This window comes from Perissodus microlepis, chromosome 3 (genome assembly GCF_051167445.1).
Source record: "Perissodus microlepis isolate ML-2025 ecotype Zambia chromosome 3, ASM5116744v1, whole genome shotgun sequence".
NCBI classification, from domain to species: Eukaryota; Metazoa; Chordata; class Actinopteri; order Cichliformes; family Cichlidae; genus Perissodus; species Perissodus microlepis.
The window spans coordinates 16,010,800-16,038,565 of NC_140463.1; the positions used below are offsets into that span (position 1 = coordinate 16,010,800).

The window sequence follows — 27,766 nt, forward strand, 5'->3', positions numbered from 1 at the left end:
CTGCATATGTAGAAGTGGAGGCATGCAGAATCCCCACTGCTTCCTCTCTCTGGACAGATAATACTTGTGTACCCTTTCTGCTACATATATCCTGCTGAACTGTGTTTGATCTATGTAGACTGGACTGGACACCTACTAAGAGGATACTTAAGGTATAAGTAGTAGGGTATAAGTTGGGTCTGTTTCTTCTGTCCCTTACTGAACTCCTGAACAGTGTTGATCAAGTTACTTGAAAAAAGTAATCAGTAACTAATTACTGATTACTTCCCCAAAAAGTAATCCTGTTACTTTACTGATTACTTCTTTTTGAAAGTAATTAGTTAGTTACTCAGTTACTTAGTTACTTTTTAAAAACATTTTACACCCTGATAAGGTAATGAAGCGATAGATCTTCAATCGCTTGAATCCCAATTCTACTTTTTCTGCATAATCCATCATATAAAATGTAATCAAATGAAAAAGTCTATTTTTAAAACTTGTTTTAATCTTTTAACTTTATGCATCAAGCAAAGATTAAATAATATGCAACATTCTCTGACTGGAAGAAATTTGTTTAACATTTAAACCTATTTTTTGCACATTCCAGCACATAAAATAAAATAGGTTTTTGTGTTTACACTCACTCTGAAAGTAAAACACAGCAGAAAATAAATAAAACCAAAGACTAGCGGTCCTGTTGCTCTATTTTCACCTGTTTAGCAGGAGTGAGGCAGGCGGAGGTTTGCCCTGGTGCAGGTGTGTCGCAGCCGTCATGTCAGTGGAAGAATCCGCGAGTTTCTCTGTGAGTTTCACAGCGTAGCCTACTCAGTGCTTGTGCAGAAGTTTAGGGATTTTTTTTGCTGTAAAAATAAGTTTTAGTCGAACAGCAGATGATAATGTTTTTGTCACTTGTTATGGAATCAAACTCAAAGTAAGGTTAGTACTTCCACGCTTTAAACGCTGCACGCTCATACTCTCTCCCGCACTCGATATATTATCCATTGTTGATCTGCACACAGCTGTTGCCACGAACGTCGCACTCGCTTACGTCACTGTCATGAGACACTCGCAAAAAAATCACGGTTTTAGTAATGCAGTAAAGCAGCGTGCTTACGGGAAAGTAACAGTAATCTAATTACCTTTTTTGCAATAGTAATCCCTTTACTCGTTACTTGAAAAAAGTAATCGTATTACTTTTCTCTGCTCCTGAATTCCTTACTGCACTGCTGCAGTGAATGAATTCCTTCTTGCAAGAATAAAACTCTCGAAAGACAACTCCAGCAGTTCACTTCTTTTATTTAATGCACTAAATTTCCAACACATTACACTGAACTGAAAACTTAATCACTGTTGAAATGTATGCTGACTATTGCACTACTTCACCAAACAAATCCATAATGCGGTAATTTGCAAATAAACACAGGATCTGTAACATTACAGTATTTATTGAGTGTTAAGGATAGACATTTGTTTTAATCAGAAGCAAATTTAAGACTAACCTACTAATGCAGTATGTTAATTTCTTCATTTCTGCGAAAGTACGATCACACTATTAATGTGATCACCTTTTTTTTCTTCCTCTGAGATCAGTGTACTGTCTTCACAAAAAGTTTGTTCGGAGTCTATACTCTTTAAATCAGGACTGTCCACAGTTTCTATATATTGTAACAGTTTCTCTATGCTTAGAACCAGTCTCTCAGATGCTGTCACTGTCTCATTCACGCTCCATTTGCATTCTAAGACTTTTTTTTTAAGATTTATAGATGGTGCACTGCAGGAGCCTTTATCTTGCTCCACTGAGTTGAGCTCCGTTTCACTGGCCCCCACCACTTCCTCAATTTTTATTAATTGCAGTTTAAATTTATCTTTCTCCTCTTTCAATTCTTTCTTGTGTCCCATCAGTGTCCCCACCATGTTTTTATGCTCTTCCTCCTTCTTCTGTAATTCTTTACTAAGTTTGTTCATGTTATTCACAATAGCCTTCATGTTTTGATTCATGGTGTCCACGCTCTCTTGTTGTCGGGTTTCTGTTATCAAATAGACAAACAGGAAGTTTCACAGCTAATGTGTTTTGAACAGACACGAATAAGTTATATGTGACTTAATATTAAAATCTCAGTAGGGCATTTAAATAATACATTTTAATTCAAATGTGTTTCAGTAACAAAAATGTTTTCAAAAACAGTTAGAAACCCATGTGTCTTTTTATTGCTACTTTGACAAAACCTACAAAAAGACATATGAAGACTTGCTGTCAATTTAACAAATCCAAGAAGGTTAAAACTAATACATTGATGACTTAACTTACTGTGTTTGTGTTTCCACACAGCAAAGATGAGTACAAGGACACTCATGACACAAGCAGTGAAGCTGATGGCAATGCAAGCACCAGAGCTACATGGAGTCCCAAAAAAATCATCTGAAATATGAGAAAAAGTTAGACTTATGAATATATACAAATATAGAAGCATACCCAAATCAAATGATTTTTTACCTGGAACATGTATGTGTGTCTCTCTGCTCTGGTTGGTGTTCCTCTGTTGGACTCTGCAGGTGATGTTGTTGCTGTGTCTCTTCTCCACAGTCACTCTGCTGCTGACAGTATAGAGGTCATCAGGACCTCTGAGGGTCTCTGTAGGTCCAGCAGAGAGGAGGTTTCCCTCACCGTCCAACCACAGCAGCTCAGGCTCTGGATACCAGCCTGCAGACTCACACTGTAACACCACTCCACTTATGGATTGGTCAATCCCTGCTAACTTGACAACTGCCTGGGAAACTCTCCCTGATGAGCAAAATAAGCATCAATTGAAGGACAGACTAATAATTATCATGCCAAACATGCAGTACTAATGGCTGGTAAAACACTTCTGAGTACACAGATAAAAAAAAAAGCACAAGAATAACTTCTGCTTACCAACAACAAGCTGGACAGTAGTCTCTTTATCCAAATCTGGAAAGTAACATCTGTATATTCCTCTGTCTGAGTGTTTTACTTTGGAGAGTTTCAGTGAAATATCTCCATGCTTCAGTTCAGTGATGTCCACTGATGTTCGTCCTTTGAAAGATGAATGCTGATTAACATGAAGGTCTTGACCTTCATGCCACACATGGACAAATCTGGGTTTAAGGTCAGGTCTTGCCCACTCAAAGGTCATACTAGAAGCATCTGAAGCCGGTTTCAGATGGCATGGCAAAATAATGTCATCACCCACCATCACAGTTACTGCCTGCGATGGACCAATGACCTGAATCTGACCTGCAAAGATGATTCCAGCAATGAGACACAATGAGTGCAAAGATGATTCTAGCAACTTATCCAAACTTATTTTATACATTTTTTTATTTATATGTAACAGCTAAACACAACAATTGTATGTTTTTATCAAATCCCCTAGATGCCAATGTAATTTAAACAAGTATGAATAAAACCTGATAATGTGATCCTGAACTCTCAGTGACAGTTAAAATCACCTGTTACTCTGAAAATACTAATCTACCACACTCTAATAAAGATGCAGTGTTTAGTCAAGTCTGTTTATTTTGTCTTGTTTTCCCAAAGTTACCTTCACAACAGCATGTTAGGAGAAGCAGAACAGGAGCCTGATGAAAAATGAAACATGCGAATCTTGATGTAGGCTGCCCCTTACTTCGCTTTAGCACCATGATGTTCTGTGAAAAAATAAATAAATCATAAAAATAAATAAATAAGCTATGTTCAGACTGTGTTGTCTTGTGAATATGTAAGAACTACTTCTAGATTGATTAATTTGCTGTGATCCAGTATTCAACTTCTTTAATGCATGAAAGACAAAACAGATGTGTACTATTGCATGTATGTGAAAAATAATACAATAACTTTGGGATTCAGGGGAACAGGAGAGTGAAACAATCTGCCAGGGCTGCTTTATAGTCTTCTGAGCTAAGCTATTTCAAGTGTGCTGCATCAGAATAGTACCAGAGGAAACAGGCTGTCCTCTTGCTGTAATAATATCAGGCACATTTTTTTAAAATCTATTTGGCCTGCATCTGTTTGATTCATCTCTTTCTGCCATTGCTTACTGCATTGAATTTTAGATCAGCAGATTGCAAGTTGGCAGTCAGTCAGTCCCTCACATTAACTTTTATCGAGTGGAAAAAGGTTAGCGTTCATCCTCCAGCTTCACTGTGTTTCTGTTATGCTACGATAGTTGTGTCGCTAGCGATCACGTAGCACATCATTATATACCAACTAGTCCAACTTCAATAACCCTACAAAAGTCACTGCTGTTTAGTTTTCTGTTTTCATTTATGTTGGAAGTGATAGCAGAGCTGTACGTTTTAATCTTTTCAGAAACATTTCAGTCAGAACATGGTATATCATGTTTAGGTGGAAACTAGCGAGCTAACTTCCTGCTAACTTCTAACTTCGTTAAATTTAATACATTCTGTTTTCATGGATGCCTGGATATTAAACTTCATTGTTACACCTGATAAGGCAGCAACGCTGATCATTGTATTAAAGATGAAAGAATTTAGCAATAATTTAACTCTCAGTGTTTGTTTGTTTTGGACTCAGATTACTCCGCGAGGCTCCTGACTATGGTAGCCATAATGCTCAGACAATCCATCAAACTGTGCGGCTTTGTAACTTAGCAAAGTCATACTAAAACATTTTTTGACAGATTTCTGAGTGCTGTGTACCACATAAAATCGGTTCGAGGTCAGTAAGCACAACCAGAATTCACACATAAGGCACACCAGATTATAAGGTACACTGATGATTTTTGAGAAGTGTGCCTTGTAGTACAGAAAATATGATACATTTTGAAACTAAATGTTATGGGCACAAATATTTTGAAAGCTGATATTTCCCACAGGTGGTCAACAGTGGAAATTACTTCTATAAAGGTCTCTGTCATTGAAGTCATTGTAATATATATTCAGCAGCATGGACATTCATATGGTTTATGCATTTATACATACAATGGTATCGGATAGTGGTATAGAACCAAACACAAATTGACAATTTGTACTACAAGCCAAATGTTTTAACACACCCACCCATTCTTAAAAATCAGGACTTAGGATTTATTAAAATCAGGAAATGACCTTGTCAAAACAAAACCAACTTAAGTTAAAGATGAAGAACTTACATACAAATTAACAGCTAAATTCCCGCCACAAAACCAACCATGTAACTACCATTACTGTTTGTTTAAGTACGGTTGAACCTGGTAATGACAGTTTTAATTGAGTTGTTTATAGTACTCGGTCACAGAATGCAAATGTATGACTTCTGTTTCAGTAACTCTCATACTCAACCTCAAAATGAATTACCACTGTGTTATGCAGAAAAAATAATAGTAATATTCAAATTTCCTAAAAAGAATAGTTAGCTTGAGTAACTCAATCTTAAAATCTTGAATATCAAGTTGTTGCACAAAGGCAGTGTGCCCCCCACCCATATCTACATGACAACTAATCATCACCAAGTAATCTCAAAAGAAGATTTCATACCTGTTGTTGCTCTCAACATTTACTTCAGTGCAGTCAGTAAGTCAAAGTTCTAAAATAATGTACCTTGATCTAGGGTTTATATAGATCAAGGTACATTCTGGTTATCTCTGTCTCTAGTAATTATTGACTTGCAATACTCTGCCAGCTGACGATAATTAAAGACAAAGGAAAATAGGTGTTTAAGATGTGAGTATGAGTAGTTCAGAACCAATATTACATTGCTTTAGTAATTTTTAAGTGGATAAATACATTCACTTAACTGATTGTCCAATATGGTGTGGTTTCAATGTGGTAGTGGTGTGTGTGACTGTGTGATAAGGTATTGAAAATTATATTACGCAGAGAGGTGTGGTGAGGAAAACATCAGACTTCACTCTATCTTAACTGAAGTAATTACTTAATAGTAGATGGTCTGCTTGAAGCTTTGCTCCGGTGCATGTGTAAAAAAAACAACACACTGCTTCAGAAGCACTGTGTCGAGGCTGATTCATTTGGCCAGAGTCACGTGATCAGTGACGTCCGAAGCTTCATTTAGAACATAACTGATTCAGTGTCTGATTCAGTGGTTTATAAGGAAGTGAATCATTCGCGGGATTTGTGGAGTGTTTTGATGGTGACAGATAGCGAACCATTTTTCATTCCATTGAGAGATTTGGAGCCAGCGAGGAAGAGAGGAGGTTCTGTTGTGTGGGAGTATTTTTAGTTGATTTTGGTCAATCGGGTGGGTTTGCCAGCTTTCTGTTCTTGTTGTTTGTTTTTGTTTTGTGCGTGTTTATTTTATCTGAAAACGTGAAAAACTTAAAATGTCAAGAATCTGCTTTTCATAATATAAATATCATTAAATAACTTTAGATAGACTTCATTTGACTCTTTACATTTAATGTAATCTTAAAATCTTATTATACAAAATGTGCAGCAATTGAATTTGTTTATTTGTTTTAGCTGATAGTCTGTGCGACTCAGGAAGCCTGTATACTTGCATCTCTACCAGTTTCTGTGCACTCCAGCCTCTTCTGTTCCATGTGAGAGGATTTTCTTTAAGGCAGGAGAAATTATCTCCACGAAAAGAAAGAGACTCGGCCATCACACAGAGGAACAAATTATCTTCTTAAATAAAAATGAAAAAGGGTTGTCTTAAATGCATCATGTTTTTAATTTGCAAGTTCATAAGCATTTTCCCTTTCCATTTCACAATCAATTCTGCCCCCAGGTCAAAAATATGTGTAAGAAAATTGGCCTAATATAATATATTTATAAACATACCTGTCCAGCTGTCCAGTGATTAATTGCATAAGTGCATGGAGGCAGGACCTCACAGCAGAAGCATACTCCATGTGTTGTACATTACTATATGTATATTATATGTATTTTTCACTTATTGTATTTACCAACATCAAGAAGTCACAAGTAAAGAAAGACCATGCCATGGCACATGTTTAAACAAGGAAAGTTTATTGATCAAAATAATTTATTAAACAAATAAACAACAATTTTTTCACCCCAAAAAATACATGTTCAAAGCAACACAACAGTGGCCCAATATCAGACAGAACTCCACTCTGTAGAGTGGGCAGTCGTAGTAAAGCCGTTAGTTTTATTTTTGTAGGTTCAAGCTTCTCTTCATATTTTTTTGCCACCAGATGTCACGAGAGAGGACTGTGTTGAAAAGCTTCGAGTAATGAACCGTTTTTTCAATACAAGCTTCAATGCTTCAGAAAGCTTCATTTGGCCATCGCTACTTTATAGTCTCTTGCCAAGATCTTGCGCATACAGACAGCAACTTCTCAAAATGGCCCCCAATCCAATTCCTGCCAGGTTTAAATACTCTAAGACCACGCCTTCTCAATTCAGACTGGCCTATAAAATAGCTGCAACCGAGGCTGGCCTGCTCTTTACTGGGAAAACAAGATGGCCGCCACAGGGGTAACCTGCGGAACATTTTGCTACATTAGTGCTTCCCTACAACTTACATCATGCATAACCACATACATTTACTTAAACAAAATGCTATTTCTCAACTCCTCCAGTGGTAGATAGTGATACATTTTCTGGTACAAACTCAAAGACGGAGTATTTGAGAGATTTTGAGAGACCAGTTCAAAAAAATTAGATCTTTGTAGTAGGGGAGACCAGGGATAGTAGTAACATTTCTGACATTTCTGTCTGTAGCTTGGAGCTCTTATAAGGTAGTGAATTCAAAATGCAAAGCAAATTATTTACACGTCTCTGCTATTAATTAGTAGCGTGCGTTAGTGTGTAGGTGTGTGTGACAGAGTGCAAAAATATAGCTTTTGAACATATTCTAACAACTAAATATTTTATTAATTTTGGTTGGCTTTCATTGTGTCTGTCCTCATTGGCTCACTGGGCAACTCTTGCACTAACATTTGAACATGATAATGAAGCTGAAAAATATGTAGTTGTGCACCAGCTTCATCAATTATGAGTTTGTGTCAAGTTTTTAGTCACCATCAGAATCACAGTGGGGACAGATGTACGGCACTCCATACACACAATACAGAAATTCTCATCAGCATCTTAGGAATATGTGTTGTCCTGTTCAGTGTTATTCATTTTCAGATTTTTCTTTCGTGATGCTGAAAGCTTGGATTGTGTTAGATTTGTGGGGGAGGATTTGCCTTGTTTCTGGCACAGCCTCTTCTTTGGGAGACAAAGTGTTGTGCATAACGTATGCGTGGGAACACAAACATTGGATGAATTGTGTTGCCAATTGGATTAACTGCACATATAAGGGTGACCAGTGAACCTCTCTTTGCTGTTGTCATTGCTCCAACTTGTTTAGTGCCACATTTTGCAATCACTCTGTCTGGGGTTTGCACAGTTGTTATGCCAGTCTCATCAATATTCCATATGTCATTTGCAGTTAAGTTGTGTCTCTTTAGCACTTCATCAAGTTTGTTGAAAAACATTGCACGACTGTCTTTATTTAAACTGGTGGCCCGTGCCAGACTTGTAGCCTCAGGACTTCTAATGGACAAAGTTGGGTTTCTTTTCATATAGGCTGAGAACCAGTCTGGTCCAGCCATGATTTTGGATATTTGCATCCATGTTTCACTGCAAGCTGATATGCCATTTGTTTTACCTGTAATTTTAATCACCAAATATGTTAGTATTTATGATATACTACATTTTAAATTGCCACCATTACAATTTTCTAACTTTCCCTTGTCTTATCCTTTAGCAATTTCTATCTGCTTACCTCACGTGGACACAGTCCATAAAATGCATCTGCAGCCCTTATCAGGTATTCTGTTAATCCTTTCTCTTGTTCATCAGTGAAAACCTTATTTCCACTATGGTATCCTACATGTGGGAGTTCCCACCATTTGCACAGACATTCACATCTATGGGCAATTTAGAATCACCCTACTGCTTTAACTGCATGTCTTCAGAAAGAGGGAAGTAACTGGAGTACTCGGACAGAACACAGATAAACATGGGGAGACCATGCAAACTCTACACAAAAGTAAACGTTATTAATTCATTAATTGACCTGCACAAATTAAGCTACAGAAAAAGTGCCTTGTGCATTTCAACAGGAACTGGATTTAATAAAGTAGAGAAATGAGAGTTAACACCAAGTGAGAGCGCTTGTACAAATGGATTTACCTTTGAAACATACAGTGTTGTCTGTTTGTCAGTTAGAAAAAAACAACCCAAAAAAACCAAGCCAAAAACAAAACTCTTTTTTTTTTCTTGCCTGTCCCGTTTGGCTCTTTTGCCATCAGAATTATTGTCTAAAGGCGAAGAAAGATGCCCAACGGATTTACTTTACCAAATTGACCATCCCAGCCTTGCTGTAATGGTCTATGTGATTCACCTTTTTGTTGTTTATTTTATTTTCACTTGCTGAATACGGGACAGACTTGGCTGGGGGAAAGAAAGGGGAGAAAGAAAGAGGGAAAGAAAAACAGCTGAGAAGAGGGACGGGGAAAAAGGGCAAAAAAACCCCAACAGAATAAGCAGACAAAAAAAAAACAAAAAAAACAAACATATATCAATCACCTGGATCACCTGTTGAGAAAGAAAAAAGAAAACAAGCAGAAGAAAACGAGAGTAATAGAATAAACAACATCACAATGATATATGGGAATATGACAGTAAATACTGAATATTAAACATTATTGTGCAGCACGTAAGATCGACAGCGCACAGTGTGCTTTGAGGTAGGAGCCAAAAAGGGTGTAGTTTGGTGTGTGATCACCTGTGTGTACACCTGTGAGCATGGACGCACTTGTTTTTTTAAAAGGTTCCTTCATGTAATGATCTGCTAGAAACAAAACTGAAACCCAGTTGTAATTTATAGTGATCATACAAACCAAAACAGCTAATGAGTAGTTATTTCTTTATACTAAGAATCAAAAGATGAAGGTATGAGACGATAAGACTCCCAATGCAACTTTACAAATAAATCAGTCATACACCCAGCCAAGTGACTAGCATTTGTAGTTTGTGCAAATGCAATTAGCCCAGATAATAGAATAGAATTCCTTTTATAATGCTTTTTTTTTAAAAAAAGAAAGGCAATCAATGCCTGTGCAGTGTGCGCAACACTAGGCTGGTAAACCATTAACAGCTTGGTTTTTACAGTTTTTATTGGAGTTTTTTTTACAATACCCAGACATAAAATACAAATATGTGGCTCTCAGACAACATAAAAATAAATTTACTCTTTCTTCATGCACAGAAATTGTAGATGAATGACCTGCCTTATGTTACAGTTAATTATTAATTCTGTTATTCCATTTTGTCACAAAGAAAGCTCAGTAGAGCCTCAATAATTGAGAAATGAGAATTTCATATTTAAAAACATTTTTCAAACACAAAGTCAGCGCGATCTTTGTTGTACATTATCAACTACTCAGTCACTTTTACAAGTAGAGTCTCTGTTGTCTCTAGCATCTGGTCCACATCGAGCACAAAAGTTTTATATGTTTTCTGCTCATCATCTAGTTTCGATTTGACATTTAATAGGTCATCTTTTTCTTTGAAAAAGTCAGGTGTGTTTTCCACTTGTCGAAGCTTCATCTTGTTCTCATTTCTCCCGGTCTCTATTCTTTCAAGCTGCTGTGTAAGTTGATCTCTGTGTTCCCCAAGCTCCTTCTTTAGTTCCGTCAGGGTATTAATCACTGCATTTTTCTTTTCCAAACCTATCATCAATCCAACACAGAAACATGTTAAAAAAAACCCAAATTGGATTCAAGTGTAACACAGACAGATCACAGGTATAATTCAGGACTTTTTTCCAAACTCAGGGAAAGAAAACTCTCGAAGGGCAATATAGTAAATAAGCATCACACAAAGACAACAGGAAAACCTATAACACTATTTACCATACAGAAAACTACACCTGTCTACAACTGCAGTTGGACTTAAGACATTCTAATACTCTGTATATCTGTTTTTCTAATTTTGACAACAAGTTTTCAATATGTAGTTGCCTTCAATATAGTATTTGAAACAGATTTATTGCCATTCATTCTTCTCTGCCATGTTATAACATCCACTACATAATGACTGCATAACACATATCAAGATTATTGTTGGACATTTTAAAATCAGTAAGTTGTAGACATACATCCTTATACACAAACACACACACACACACACACACACACACATAGCATATATAATTTTGTTACCAATTAATTAATTAATTTGGTAATTAATTTTGTTGTTTTATATATACTTACACACACACACACACACACACACACACACACACACACACTATATATATATATATATATATATATATATATAGTGTGTGTGTGTGTGTGTGTGTGTATATATATATATGTATATATATACTGAAATTCTAACACATGAATATTCTTTGATCTAAACTATTATTGTAGCTTTTGATGTATGTTTAGTGTCACTGTCTGTTGGAAGGTGAATCTCCTTCCCAGTCTCAAGTCCTTTGCATCCTCCAACAGGGTTGTGCTATATTTAGCTCCATTCATCTTCCCATCAACTCTGACCAGCTTCCCTGTCCCTGCTGAACAAAAGCATCCCCAGAGCATGATGCTGCCACCACCATGTTTCACAGCGGGTGGTGTGTTCAGGGAGATGAGCAGTGTTACTTTTTCGCCACACTTAGCCTTTAGTCCCAAAACTTTATCTTTGGTCTGGTCTGTCATGTTATGCTGCGTAGCAGGCAGGATGAAGGACCCAAACACAGGACTCAATGAAAGGAATATCCCAGGGAGGCAGCTTTATTTAGCCGGTACAAAACCTCTATCATGAGATACAAGGAAACTAATGGTAAACTGACTGATTTTATATAGCGCTTTTCTACTCTCCCAGAGTACTCAAAGCACTGCATAGAACATGCCTCATTCACCCTCACACAAGCACTTCTAAACTCTAGTGCAATCTAACCAGTGTTCACACACATTCACACTCTGATGAACTCATCAGAGAACAACTTGGGGTTAGTATCTGGTCCAAGGATATTTGGCAGACTGGAGGAAGCCAAGGATCGAACCACCAAACTTCTAATCAGTAGTTGATTTGCTCTACCACCTGAGCCACAACCACCCCACTAAAAGGTGGGAAACTAGAAGACTGGGAATGCAAGAACCAGAACATTACCAGAAACATGGAGGAAACACACAGCATGATGAGGGTATGATGTGATGAAGGGCAGTGGAAAACACAGGGTTTAAATACACAAAGGAGTAATGAGTAAATGAAACAAAGCAGGAGAGTACAGCTAGGAGTAATCAAACATAAGGACATGTGGAGAAAGCAAAACTGAAAACATTAACGGAGGACACAAAACAGTTTTTTCCCTGTTTTTTACAGGGACAAGAGTAAAAAACTGTGACATGGAGACATGACTGACTTTGGAGACACACAAACACTGACAAGAAAACATAACTGACTCAACATGACACATGAAATATGCAGGAGGAAGAGTACAAAACCTAAGATCTAAAAATCACTAAAGTGTAACCAGAAACTAACAGAGGCAAAGAATATAAATAATCAAAAACAAACACACTGAGACACCAGACTCAGGACATCGTCTGACCAGAGTACCTTCTTCCACATGTTAACTGTGTCCCCTACATGGCTCCTGGCAAACTCCAAACATGATTTTTTATGTCTTTCTGTCAACAATGACTCTTGCCACTTTTCCATATAGGCCAGATTTGTGGAATACACGACTTGCAGTTGTCCTGTGGACAGATTCTCCCACCTGAGCTATGGAAATCTGCAGCTCCTCCAGAGTGACCATGGGCCTCTGGAAAGCTTCTCTGACCAGTGCTCTTTTTGTTCAGTCTGTCAGTTTAGGTAGGGTTTGCAGTTGTAGCATACTTTTTCCATTTTTGGATTTTGATGGATTGAACAGTGCTCCTTGAGAGGAGTTCAAATGAGCACTGTTTTTAATTAGGGGCATTGGAGTACAGGGGGCTGAATACAAACGCATGCCACACATTCAGATTTTTATTTGCTTAAAATTGTCAGGGGCCAGGAGGAGTCTCGCCAGGTTTGGTCATGACACTGCCTCTGCACCGGGGTCCTCTGCAGTTTCCAGCAGTCAAACCTGGTCAAAATCTGGGGCAGAGGAATACTTAAGGCCAGTGTCGCTTCTCCTTGTGCTCCTTGCAGTTTTGGATCTTCCCAGTCCTCAACTTTTTGCAGTTAGAACCCTCTTTTTCTGCACACTAGACTACCTGCTCACTGGCTGTTGGAACAGGATTGTTACTCACCATCTGCCTGCCCCTCTGTCCGCACTATATTGGATTGTTCAGCACCCTCTGGATTGGCACTCCTGGTTTCATTCCACACAGTCTCAATTTCCCACCTGGCTACCTACTGATACCCCTCCCCACTCTGGCTCACTCCTGATTTCTGTTTTTTGCCTGTCATCCTCCTACCTGTCCTCAGGCCATACTCCATTGCTAACCCGTATCTTATGTGCTGCTTTGTGTTGGTCTATCACAGAAAATCTCAATAAAAAACATTGAAGTTTGTGGTTGTAAGGTCACAAAATTTGTAAAGGTTTAAGCGGTATGAATACTTTATCAAGTCACTATACACACACACACACACACACTGCTAATTTTGGTCCAAATGGGGCTGAGACACTGTTACGCCATAAGAAAGGCAGTTATTAGAAAGCAGTTAATTTAATTATTAATGGTGCCTAGAGAAATAAGGTTAACATTAATTTTAAAATAATTTAACATAAATGTATACAATCTGTTAAATATTACAAAACTGTATTGGAAATCTTTCCATATATAAAACTGCTTGAACTCCCAAGCAGTTTTCTTTTTGTCTTCATCTTGTGGCACTTCTACAGCACAAGCTGTCTCTGCCGGTGCTGATTCCCTTGATTCTGAAATATATGTGTGATATATTTATCATAACAAACTGAATATAAAAATGCAACATGTAAAAATTGGACTGGAAAAGTGTGGTTTTTAATATATACAGAGCAGTGATATTGATGATGTCTGCACAGAGTTAAGAAATGATAAAAAGACAACACCCAACATAAAAGATGCACCAATTTGATATTGGAATCCAGGGGCGATTCTAGGATCAGAGCTTTGGGGGTGCTGAGCACCCAGAGAGCTGCTCAGCCAGGTAAGATAAACTTTACTCGTCACGATGAGACTTCTTCCCTGTCTCTGTCAGTCCCTGCATCCTTAAATGTCTCCAGTTGTCCTGAGTTCCCTCTGACTGTCTCCTTGGTGCATTTAAACCCCTGTTCCTCCCTGTCCTCATCATCTGTTGTCTTCGTCTCCATTATCAGTCATCATATTTTTACCATCTCTATGCAAGTCTGCAAATTTCTTTATTAAATCATAAGATTCTTAAATTCATCAAGTCTCTCTGTGCCTGGGTCCTCGTCACAAAACATGACATCACTTTTTTGTGCATTTTAACACAATTTAATCCCCACATTTGTGAAAGAAAAGCAAAACACTTTTTTTTAAAGTCTGTAACAAAACCATCAAATCTGATCAAGGTTATTTAAATGCTGCAAACGAAGAATGGATTGGAATTAAAAAAAAAAAACAAAAACACACATCCTAACCTTAATTACTTTACTGGGGGAAACTGATGAATGGTGATCATAGTGAGTAAGAAGTAAACTGAGTGCATTTTTTTGGACAGAGATTCACTTTTAATGTGTATGTGTAATACAATACAGATATATGAAAATAGACTCCAAAAATAGAGTCCTTGAAATGTACAAATTATTGATAAAAAAAAATTATAAAAATGGAGGCAACTTTGCCTATGGTACAATGTATGAAAATATACTACTATGGCTCTGCAGATTTATTCCTTTCATTTTAACCTATGTCGCCTCACCTTGAAGTTGGAAAATACTTTTGGTGATCAACTCGCTCAAGCAGTTTAACAGTTTCTGTTGTGCCTGTCACTGTTCCCTGTCTGTTTTCTTACCTGGTTCTTCCTGACCTTGTACTTTCTCCTCACGTTCCCCTCTTTCCACTCTCTCTCTTTGGACTGACAATCCTACACAAATAGATTGTATTCAATTAGATGAAAAAATTACATTAATATGAAAAAAATATTATTAAGATCACTAATAAAAAAAACTCCTCTCTCAGTGTACTTTCAACCAAAAGGCAAATAACCAAACCACATGAACATCTAATAAAAGATATAAATATTGAAACACTGATCCAACATTATTCTTGATTGACGGATCATTTGATCTTACACTTTTACCTGAATGTGGCTCCTGGGTTTAATATCGGCACAAATGACAAAATAACCAGATTCTCTCATTCCATTTCAAACAGGACAGTAGTAACAACAGCAGGCTGCGGACAATTATAAGTTTTAGATTTTAAACAGGCTGTATAAATTTCAATGGGAGCAACAGGACAGTCAAATGTCGCTGATTTTACTACAGAGTAGGACGGATTGTAGGGTAGCAAACATTGTCGCAAAACACGTTTTCAACACTGCAGGTTACCTGGTGTAATGTTTTTCAGCCAAAAAGAAACATGTTGCCCCCCCCCTCCCATTTTGGGAGGGGGGGGGCATCTATACTTTTGTTGTTAAAATGTTACGTCTCTACCAAGTACTGTATGTTTTTTATATTTTTAGTAGTGTGGCACACAAACAGCAAATATTGTCAAAAAAAGTAAGAAATCTTTGGGGGTGCTTTGATTCATTTTGCTGAAGCACCCCCAAAAATGGGCTAAAATCGCCCCTGTTGGAATCGTTGGGATATCGGTCCCATCCTAACATAGAAAGTTGGATTGGATATTGGTGACAAAATACCAATCTGCGACCAAATCATTCATTTCAGTTTGTTGTTTATTACATCTAATATCAGCAGTTGTGTACTGGGTAGTAAGGGATGATGTAGCCAAGAATAAAGTAAGCCAATAGCAAAGGAACAGCAGTTTAAATGTAATGCACTCCAAGTACACCAACATATGTCCAAAGAATCGTGACAACGGGCGCTATGTTGTCAGGGGGGTCTGTGAGGTTGTGAGAGAAAGTCAGCTTCAGATACAAGCTGCAGAACTTAGCCTTTGTGGCTCGACTAGGTGCTACACAAACAATTTCATCCCCTGGGCTATTTGGGCTGTCAATAAACACTATCCCCCCACACCCCACCACTGCCCACTTACTTCTCCAATTGGAGCCATGGTCTAAGTAACTCTCATCACTCAGGCCACTCACATACAGACTATTAATTTTGCACTCCTTCCAAGTGCTTTTTTTCTCCAATGTGTGCCTTTCTTTTGTTTTGGTGTCTCAGTGTGTTTGTTTTTGTTTTACGTTCCTGTAGTTTGCATATATTTCTCCTGTTTGTTATTACAGGGCAGCTGTGGCTACAACTGTAGCTTGCCTCCACCAGTGAGTGAATGAATAGTGGAATTGTAAAGCGCTTTGAGGGTCTCGAAAAGTGCTATATAAAATGCAATCCATTATTATTATATGACTCACGTGTATTTATTTTGCCTTTCAGAAGCTTGGCGTTATTTTATGTTGTGTGGATATTACATGTGGCAATAGCAGCGGCCAAACCAAACTCATTAATACAAATAAAGCGTAACCAAATAAAAATAATAACAATAATAATGATACACAGAATGCTACTGCAGATACATATGACTGCGGTTTCAATTAATTATTCCCACTGTTTCTGTTAAGGATTTTTTTCTTTAGATTTCTTGAAATTGCTAGAAATCATAACATGAATTTTAACAGTTAAGCAGATGTCTCTTACCTGTGGACCCATTTTTGCAACAAGCAGAACAAGCAAATCCACCAAGAACCAAAACAATGGTTGCAACAACAGCTAAAATGAAATAAAAGAAACAAAACTTGGTTTAATCTTTTAAAAAAAAGAAAAAAAAAATGATTTGATGTATTTTTTTAAGTGACAAACAATATTTTAATACACAGTTTGTCAGTCAGTTTGAAAAGCAGTAATGTGAGCTCCAGTTTTCATGTTGTGACCGGGCACAGATTGTGTTTTGCACAAATGCAGACATTTGCATACAACTGAAAGCAAGGCAAAAGGACAAACTGGACAAAGAGAGACTAGGACAATATATAAATACTCAAGAAAGTCGAGGCAGCTGGGAACAAATCAGGCATGATGAGATAGGTAAAGTGAAACTAAACACAACGCACATGAGACGATGAACTGTCAAAATAAGCCAGGAAACACATTAAGACGCAGACTAAGACACTCAGCCTGATGCAGGAGGAAGGTGAGAGCGAGGGACGCAGAAAGTGAGAGAGCGAGAGCAACAGAGAGCACACGGAGACAGAGAATTTACATAGTTAACCAGAGGTGGAAAGTAACGAATTACATTTACTTGCGTTACTGTAATTGAGTAGTTTTTTTGTGTATTTGTACTTTTTAAAGTCATTTTTCAAGTCTGTAATTTTACTTTTACTTAAGTATATTTTTTAAAAAGTATTGTAGTTCGCTACGTTTTCAATCACACCCGTTACTGAGTAAATTAAAAAAAAAAAAAAACATTGCGCTTTGGAAATACTGCAGGGAATGATGGGTAGTAGAACAAATTGGCGCTAAGGTCACGTTAAAGATGGAGTCTGACATCGGTGTTACGGATCCAGCGAAAAAAAAAACCCCGTCGAATTCTGCTGACCCTGAACTCGAAGAAACGGATGTGAACCCCTGGCCGTATTTAAGGGACCATTTCAGCTTCAAGTGCAAGAAAGGCAACAGCTTTATTATGCAGTGTAAGCTGTGTTTGCCCAGAGAGACCGAGTTAGCAGCTTTTAAAAATTCCACATCAAACCTGCGCAAGCATGTAGAGGTAAGTTAAATACAACTCGTACCGTTATGGTAGCAAAAAGGCTGTGTTCAAATTAATCACATTAAGTTAAGACATCTGTGAAGAACACAGATAACGTTGGTTGGTACTAGCAACTTGCTGTAATCGGGCACGTTGTTGTCCACGCAACTTACATTTTTTTTACTGGGTTGGTAAATTGCTAAAAGAAAATGTGTTTACCTACGTTTTTCCTGTTTGTTAATAATAATAATTTATTTTAAAAAATAGTTAAATTAAAGACAGAAGCGGCTACTTTCTTACTTAACCCACATATGTTCACACTGCAGGCAAAAGAATAACAGAGCGCTCACTTACCTTAGATTAGTCAAAGACAGCTGACTTCTGTTACTTGTTAATTAGCACTTGCAACCTCCCGTTAACTAGCCTGTTACTGTCCAATAAAAAAAAAACACGAGGTATATTGGTATAATTTACCAGCGGTAGCTATGTAATGCATTGATGTCTTATTAGAGACGTCAAAAAACTTTCTCTCAAACTTAACACTGGCCTGCCTGCCTCAGCTGCCTTCGAGCGTCTCTTTAGCTGTGCTGGACTACTGTTCACTGCAAAGTGAGCAAGGATGAACTCTACTAACTTTGAAAATCAACTGCTCCTCAAAATTAACAGGAAGTTCAGAGAGTAACACTCTAGGATGGATACAAAGGAACTTTATTCTAGAGGTACAGTAGGGCAGGGCCAAGTTTAAAAAATTAAAAAACATTTTTAAAGCAGCTGCCGTTCAGTTCAGTACTTGTTCTCTTATTTGACAGTTTAGAACACATTCTCATGTGAAAGAATGATATGATTTTGTATTGAAAACACTGTGATACCTGACAGTTTGGTTGATTGGTTTGGTGACCATTATCCATTTTCATGTATAGACTTGCAGTTTAACTGCCACTGCACTTTAATTTGTAAAGTTTTTCTTTTCACTAAAAAAAGAACTACTTTGAGATTTATATCCCACTGTTTTTTTTTGCACTACTCAGAAGCGGCTGTCCTCCTGCTGACAGAAAAGGAACTATGTAACTTTTACTCTGAGTACATTTTAAATGAGCTACTTTTTACTTTTACTTGAGTAGATTTTTAGACAGGTAATTTTACTTGTACTTGAGTAAAATTTCAGCAAAGTAATAGTACTTTTACTTGAGTAAAATATTTTAGTACTCTTTCCACCTCTGTAGTTAACAGACACAACTGACTACACTTAGGGAATCTTGGGGAGTGCACACAGAGGCGAGACCATGACTAAGACAAGTGACCTAGACACTGGAACTGGGTATAAAACAAACATGGAGACAACAGATTTGGGAAAAAGAACACAGCCCAGATGGAGACATGACTGAGCTGAGAGAGCAACAGACAGCTAGGGAGAAACAGAGACATGACAAAGGAAAAGGGCAAAAAAACAAAACATGGAGACAAGGCGGACTTCACAGGGAGACATTAATAACTAACAGGAAACTAGATGCTAGGGGAAACACTAAAGGGGAATTACTCAAACATGATGTGTGACAAAATAAGACTAAATATATCACAAAGACGACTTGAAGAAACTATATAAACATTAACCAACCATAGAACTCATAACACACAAACTTGGAAATCCACTAAGTAAAAACGCTGGGTCACACACCCAGGATCATGACATTTCATGCATCTGCACAACTCACCAATTTACATCATTGTTATTGTTAACATCATAAATCTAAGAGCAAAGTAGTCAGCTTGTTGTAGTTGAAATATAATTACACTGAAGAGAGCCACAAGAAAATGTTAAGTGCATGCAGTTGCTTACCTAATAGCACTCTGCTGGGTGTGAATAATGACCAGTCATTTGAGGTTGTTTTGTAGCCTTCAAATCCTGTTAGCATAATAACAGAAAATACACTGAGATAACAAAAACAAAAACAAAAACAAAACAACAAACATGACATTTAAACAGTAATAAGAATTATTCCACGGGATACAGTGCACCTCATCCCAGTTTAAACCCCACAGAGGGAAATGATGCACAAACGAATTTAATGATAACTGAGTTCTCACAATTTGGTTCTATAGCTTATTTTCTCGGTAGATGAAAAACATGTTTAAATTGTGTCTGATTAACAACATTTTTTTTTTCATCTCTAACTCTGTCGGTCTGCCTATTAGCTGAGTTTACTCAAGTACTCACTTACCTGATGCTGTTTCGATGTCAGATGAGGCCATCTCTTCTCCTGTGAAAGTGGCAGACATAATAGCTTGGAGGGAATTCCTTTCATATTACAATAGATAAAATAAGGCACTTACCATTTTGGAGATAGACATATAATATTATTATATTTAGTATAATTTTAGAATTTAGCTCTTGTGGATAATCCAAATAATACATTTGCCATATATAAGCTTTTAGGTCACCTAAATTGACTGTAATTAGTCAGAGAAATGGCAGCTTAGAGTTTTTAACTCACCTAAAGCTTTTGATAGAGTAAGACTCATCCGGACACCACCCTTAAAAATATATATCTTTGCAATGTTTTATGGATAACTCACCTCCACAAGTTGATATAAAGATGCACATGGTAATGAAGGTGAGAGTGAGGGGGGAAAGTGATCCACTGAAGCCATTGATGACAAAATTAAGAGAAAATCCATCCTTTAGATAAAATAAAGGTTTCAAAGATCCAAGTAGCCAAAAGATTTTAAACAACATCAGATGTTGCAATGCACCTCATAAAAATTAGAGCCAAAACTAAATAAATAAACAACAAAAACAACAGAAAAATAACAAGTTTATAAACACTTGTATACATCTAAACACTGGAACAGTGTATTTACCTTTTCTGGGTGCCCTAGTCTTTTAGGTTCAGACATCAAGACACATAAAATATTAAAAATAAAAACAAAAGGACTGAATCAAATTCTGCATTCTCTCTCTATCAGTCTGATAAAGGTTTTTACATAAAATTTCATCAAAATGAGGAGTGCCTTTTTTTCTTAAAAAACAAAAGTCTATGATAGCTACATTCTGTCTTTTCCTTTTTCATTACCTCTTCTTCTTGCTGTGTTTTCTGTTTCTTGTAACATTTTAATGAAAGATGAAGTTTTTTATTGTCCATCCCAGCTTTCTCTTTTTGGGGAAAAATGTATTAAACTAAAAAGAGATGCACAAAACAGATTATCTTTTAGTTAAAAATGAATTTGATTATAGTTAGATAACTATAATGTGACTATATATTCAGCTTCAATTTATCATCTCAAACATAGTTTCCTACCACTTCAATACCACATTATTTTTTTTATTTAAAAGGGATTTAATAAATATATATATATATATCATCAATAAACAACTGTTACTTTCCCACGGTAAAAAAAGACAGAAAAAATTTAAATGTCAGACTTATCACTCGCACGTTCATGACACTGATTCAGTAATAATGGATGAGACTAAATCACGTGGGTGAAAAGTACAATAGTGCACAACAATACAAGAGAGAAGTATTGAAAGAATTATTTTTCCTAAAACTGTGCCTTGAATCTAAGTACAATTTTATCAGTAAAAGCAAAGTTCAAAGTCCAGCTAGGGTCTTTGTTTTAAAGTTTAATGTGAAACTACCAAAATTGTATAGACAGATATTTCTAGTAATTACATTTTCCCATTGCCACAAGAAATTTAAAAAAAACACACAAAAAAAACAAAACATTTTATGTTAACATCTACATACCTGATAGATGTGTGAAAGCTTCGCTCAGTTTAGGGTGCAGTGTTGAGCACACTATATATATATCCTCAAATACAATGCATTGTACTTTAACCCTGCTCAGCGGTAACTGAAAAGGGTGTGTTCACCCAGTTTTATTGTCACTGGCCTTGGACTACTCTCTCTACTCTCTGAATTATATGCACTCCTACACACACACACACACACACACACACACACACACACGCACGCATGCACACACATCCAAAACAAATTAACAGTGAAACACTTACTAAAATTAAATAAAACAAATAAATAAACCTTCTGGATAGCAGTAATAGCAAGTAATAAAATCTCATAACAGCAGTTAATGCAGTTCTTCCTCTGTTTTCTTGCATAGTACAATAGCAATAGGCTCCTACTGGTCAGAGGAGCTATGTTCCTGGGGGCAGTGTCTAAAATCATTGAATACCAGTTAGATGTAGTTAATGAACAGCTTGGATTTTGGAATCATCCTCCTGGAGAGAGGCTCGACTCTGTTTTACTCTCAAATTGCCAAGAGGGGGCGAGCTGTACTGGGAATACTTGTACCCTAATGCACATCTTGGGTATGATCTGGAGGGTGCCCCAACCTCTCTACTTTTAAAATTAGGCTTGAAATTTTCCTTTTTGGTAAAGGACATACAGTGGTGATTTCCTAGTGTTTTGCATATTTGTCACAAGTGCATGTTTCTGACCATCAACCAAATATTGATATTAGATAAAGATAGCCTGAGTAAATATAAAATACGGCTTTAAATGATGATTTTATTGATTAAGGGAGAAAAGTTATCCAAATGTACCTTCGTCCTTTGTGAAAAAGTAACTGTGTCACGGTCCTCGGTCATTTGACCCAGTGTTTTGTGTTACATATTATTTTCTTATGTTCTAGTGTGCTCCCTCTGTTTAGTGTCTAGTCATGCCTGCCCGTGTGTTCCTTCTATACTCTGTCAGTATCGTGTCTCTGAGTTCAGTCAGTGTATTTCCTGTTTTACTTTGAAGGTCTGTGTCTGATGTCACTGTTTTGCGGCCTCCCTGTCTCGTCATGGTTCAGCCATTGTAACAACCCTTATTGTGGTATACCACCACTGGGGGGTCCTACTATTGTAGTAGTTGGGGTAGTCTCCTAGGCTGTAGCTGTGTCCCAATTCAGGGTCTGCATCCTTCGGCGGACCCGGCATTAGCAGTCTATGTGGGCCGAGTCCTCCGAAGACCAAAAAGGCCGGAAGTCAGAGGCATGTGAAATAGGATGGCCCAGCCTCCTTCACGCTGCTCAGGTTTGTTTGATTTGATAAGTATCTGAGGATGAGACCACGGGACTGTAAAAACATGATTGTTGGGCTTCATTTCTGTACTGAACAGTCATTTTAAGATTAGCTAGTAAATAACAATTAGCTAATCTTGTTCATGAGACTAAAATCATCTCACTCTGGTAATGTAAATATAATATGGCCAATATTAAAGTTATTATTACATTAATCATTATAAGTTATCAAAGCAGTGAACTTGAATTCTGTGTCAAATACTGAGCTTCAGTAAAAATTCAAGTTTCAGTTATTTATATTTCCTATCACCTTAAAACTCCATTCAAAGACAAGTATCTTTGACAGTGTATATATAGATGTATCAGATATAAGCAGTGTTGGGAAGGTTACTTTTAAAATGTATTCCACTACAGTTTACAGAATACATGTCCCAAAATGTATTTTGTAACGTATTCTGTTACGATACTCAATGACAGTAACGTATTCTGAATACTTTGGATTACCTATTATATTATCGTGCTTTTTACAACTACATGAATGTCCTATTGCTGTGTGAATTATGACTTTTACTGAAGGTTACTCGCCATACCAATACCGACTACATGTTTAAATCTTAATATAAATGAGTAACAGTAGGGTGGACATTAGGTAAGGCTGCACTTTTTGCAGTGATCTCGTATAGAAAACTATTCCGCGTGTATATAAAACAGGTCCGCGGCTCCAAACCGTAGTAAAGGGACCTCTGGCTAATTCGTGTCGGGCTTGTGTCGGGCTCGTAGCCGAAAACTAGCTTTACTTTGTTGTCTGGGTCGACTTTGCTAGTGAGAGACAGAGAGAGGCGTTGAAAGGCTGCTCCAACTGAACTTATTGTTTCTGAGGAAAACACGAACACAGTGTACAGTCGAGTCTTAATAGCTTACTTACAACTGGGCTCGTCAGGCACTGTTTTTGGCTGCAGTGGTTATTATTATATTTACATGCTTCCAGCTCCCGTTTCTGCTCGGTGACAGCTCGTACTTTTCCTTTTTCTCCCTCCCTCGCTCACAGACACATAACGGGTATGGCAGTCCATTCTCCCTGCAGCACGGACTACACTGCCCATGAGGCTACATTGTTTAGGGCGATGCCTGTAACACTGTGCTATTGCCTTCATATTAAATCATTTTTGTGAATAATTTTTTAAAATATTTCTTCACGTCATTACGCGAGCCGCAAGTAGAGGTGACATGGGCCGCGAGATTGAGACACAGGCATTAGAGCCTCTTAATGCGTGTTTTGTTTGGGGTGTCAAAACCAAAAATAGAGAGGGCATAGCCGAACACATGAAACAGGAAAATACCGCCGTGTAAGCCTGTGTAAACTGTATTCTGAATACCAGCTTTTTAAACGGTAACTGTAATGGAATACAGTTACTCATATTTTGTATTTTAAATACGTAAATGTATTCCGTTACTCCGTTACTAAAAAGAAAATGTACGAGCTGTGATAACTGTGTCTGATAAAATGAAGAGTAGACTGATATATTAAATATTCCTTTATTGGGTGAGAAAATCAGACCATGTCATAACTGCTTTAAGTCATACAGAATAGATATCAGAGCCTTAAACAGGCTGACTTCTGTTAAATGGGTCAAACTGGTCAGAAAGTATACAAACACATAACATCCTTATAGAATATGATGTAACACTATAGATCAACTTAGCTCAGAATATATAAAGCATATAAACAATTACAGCAATATGATGCAACAAACACAGCAGTGCTACTAATCCAAAATACTCAAAGCTTCATAGAACTGAAACAAACATTTATTTTTAGCTCCATTCTGCTGCTGATACATACTTTAGGTTTCTGAATGTTAAACTTGTTGCTGCCTTTCATAGTGTGTAACTTGAAGGCCCTGAGTACTTTCTCCCACACTGAAAACACTGGAATGATAAAATTATTTGAACATTACCTAATAAGACTGATTCAGGACAGACAATTAGTTATGTTAAACGTTCCTAGCAGTCCTTCACAAACAGGGAACAGTCTGTCTATTCTCTCCATCTGTCAGCTGCTGCTGGCTCTTCCTCCTCCTCTTCCTCACACACTGCTGAGTTTGTCCTGGTGGATCATCAGGGGTGCAAAGCCTCACAGATGATGTGCAGCAGTGGGTCCCTCAGTCTGTCCTCACTCTGGACACTTGCAGTTGTCACACATGGAAATCAAATCTGTGATAAGCTGCAGGATTCAAACACAAGTGTAACTTATAAATACATGTTCATACTTTTATTCCACAATCAGAGAGAAAGAAACAGAGAGAGAGTGCAGGACAGACAGACAGGTGACAGTCTCAGGTGTACACACTGCTACAAAACAGCACAAGAGAAGGAGGATTTTGTGTTTGTGTTATTACTGCTCTGAAGGTTTAAGCATAGTTTGCTCAGTAGAAACCAACTCAAACACTGTTTGTATGGCAGCTGACCTAGCTCCTCTAGAGTTTGTCAACCCTGAAAATAACTTTTCAGTATCTGTAAACTCTGGGTCTAGCATCTCTGAGGCTGCAAGTTCTGAAATTGCACATTCAAAGTCTGTTTTCTCCGAGGCCACATCCTATGGATATGAAAGACTCTTTTGGTGTTGCTCCTTCTGACCCGGGAGTAATAATAATTGGGACTGTGAATTTAAAGGACTGTTTTTCGCCTACTCATTCCCACAGGGAACTAATACTATGAAGGCTTTAGCTGCTTCCCAAAGGCTGGCCTTTTTAGAGACTGTCACTCTCTCCAGGGCCTCCCCAGAGGCTGGGTTTCAGCCCTCAGCTGACTCTGATTGCTGAGACGACCCTGCGTGACACAGGTTGTGCTGGCTTCTTAGTCTCCAGGGGTCCAGTCTCCACTGAGAGCTCGGGCGAGTTAAGAGCTTTAACTATGGCTACATGGAAGAAAACAACAAACCACCTACAGTGAAGTTGGGAGAGGACTCAAATGACTTGGGGTTAAATGCCATCCAGTCCTGGTGTTTACTTCGGCATCTACCACTCATCTTTGGAGACTTAGTTTGTCCAAATTATCAGCACTGGTATTTGCTTTGGACTGGGGCTGTGAGATTACAGCTACCAATCAACACCAAGGTGTTAAATGTTAGATGGGCAAAACACCATGGGAATATTTATGGTGCAGATTTAGTTGTTTGTATAAAGTTCATTGTGAAATGTCAGTTTTTCACACGATCTATCGTGTTGTTGTGAAGGATGAGAGGTTATTGTTGATTACTTTTGCACTGCAAACAGTGTGTCTCAATGAGCATTTTAATGTTTTTCAAGTTCAGTGTACAAGAGACGGACCTCATGTAATTTATGTCAAAAAGCTTTTCTGTTGTAAAGCATTTGATTTACAGGTGTCATACCTTCATGGTGATTCCAGTTTTTATCTTGTACCATACTGTTTCCTCTGAACAATAAAGGTGGCTGTTAAAATAAAAAATTTATTGTATCTTTAAAACCTTGTAGTGAATGATTGTAATACAGTTACATAATGAGTGAAATAAAGTTAATTTTTCTTCTATTTATAATTCTCTTCACCGTAAAATTATGTTCTATTTGGAATAAAATTAAATTCTATTCAGAGTGCAGTTCTGTTCTTTTTAGAATAAAATTAGGGTAGTGTTGTTTTTATTTTATACTAAACCAAGTAAATTATCATCATGTAGATTAAAATATTTTCACTAAATATGCTGCTCAAAAAACTTTCTGGGTTAAACACCAGGTGGCAGTATTAATCACTCCCTTTTGCCCAACACTCCTTTTTCAACCAACTGTAACTTATTTACAGTTTTTGTTTGTTTGTTTGTTTGTTTGTTTGTTTTTTTAAATAATGCTTCATTAATCACCAAGACCACTCAAAACAAGTTGATACTTGTCTGCAACTCTCAAAAGCTGTTTTTAGTTCAACGATCAGGAAATTTTTACATGGCACAGCAAAAAATTCCTCTATTCCTGCACTGACTCTTTAAGGAACAGGAGGAAAAAACACAAAGTCAAAAAACAGTGTTGTCCCTGGTCAATAAAAAGACGAAAATCCCTCAGTAACTGAAAATCCGCCCTGTACTTACCTGCCTATCCCAACTTATCTATACCATGAACATTTGTCTTCATGCAGATTAGCGATTGGCTCTTTAAACACTCAACCCAGTAACCCGGTTAGGCCCCCAGCAAGCTGGTTACTCATCTAACAGCTCTAGACTTGTCCACGAGCAAAATGCTCTGACCGCATATTACACAAAAACAAAAAACTAAAACTAAAAACCAATGAGTCCAAACAGACAATGCTGCTATCCTTAGGGAGACTCCACACAAAAACCCACCACACTAAGAACTGCCAATAGCTCCCACCTGCCCAGCTGTCAAACAATCCACTTTGCGCAAAACCTACCATCCTGGCAATAAGTCCACACCAACAAAACCCAAAATGCTCACAAATAAATCAAATTTAGATGGACAAGCTCCTACGTGTAACACGCTGTGCCACACGGCCATGCATACAAGTATCATTCAAAAAATGATTTATTTTAAATAAGAAAAACTAAGAAAAACCTTACACAAACCATGGCATTTGTAGTCAGTACAATCAGTGGTGTAGGTGAGTTCATGGGTGGAAGAATGATGTAAGCAATGTTATTTAGTGCAAAACCAAACCAAAGAAAACCAAAATCCAAAAGGGGAAAGTGCCACCCAGCGACCGAGCTCTGAAGGCTTTTACAGTGTACTTTTACTGTAACTGTAGCAACACTGGGCCCTGTTGCGATTGTCACTAATTGGGAATCAGCCACTCCACCCCTTCAATGCCTTCAAACAAGACATGCCACATGGGTGGAGTGGGTCACCACAGCCTCTTTTAAACTCTGTAAGAAAAATACAAAAGAAAACTTCATCAGACTCTAAACACATACAATAGCACCTTATACATCAGTACAGATA

The 27,766-nt window shown here is 37.5% G+C and overlaps 1 protein-coding gene across 1 annotated transcript; it reads right to left on the reverse strand.

The window, feature by feature from the left end:
- Positions 1 to 1,503: 1,503 nt before the first annotated feature.
- LOC146390164 (butyrophilin subfamily 2 member A2-like) lies at positions 1,504 to 3,149 on the reverse strand. Its single transcript, XM_084920869.1, has 4 exons — positions 2,894 to 3,149; positions 2,474 to 2,761; positions 2,279 to 2,398; positions 1,504 to 2,006 (listed from the first exon to the last, which is right to left on the reverse strand). The coding sequence occupies exons 1-4, from the start codon at positions 3,132 to 3,134 to the stop codon at positions 1,504 to 1,506; spliced, it is 1,152 nt and encodes a 383-aa protein (XP_084776995.1). The 5' UTR covers positions 3,135 to 3,149.
- Positions 3,150 to 27,766: the final 24,617 nt, after the last annotated feature.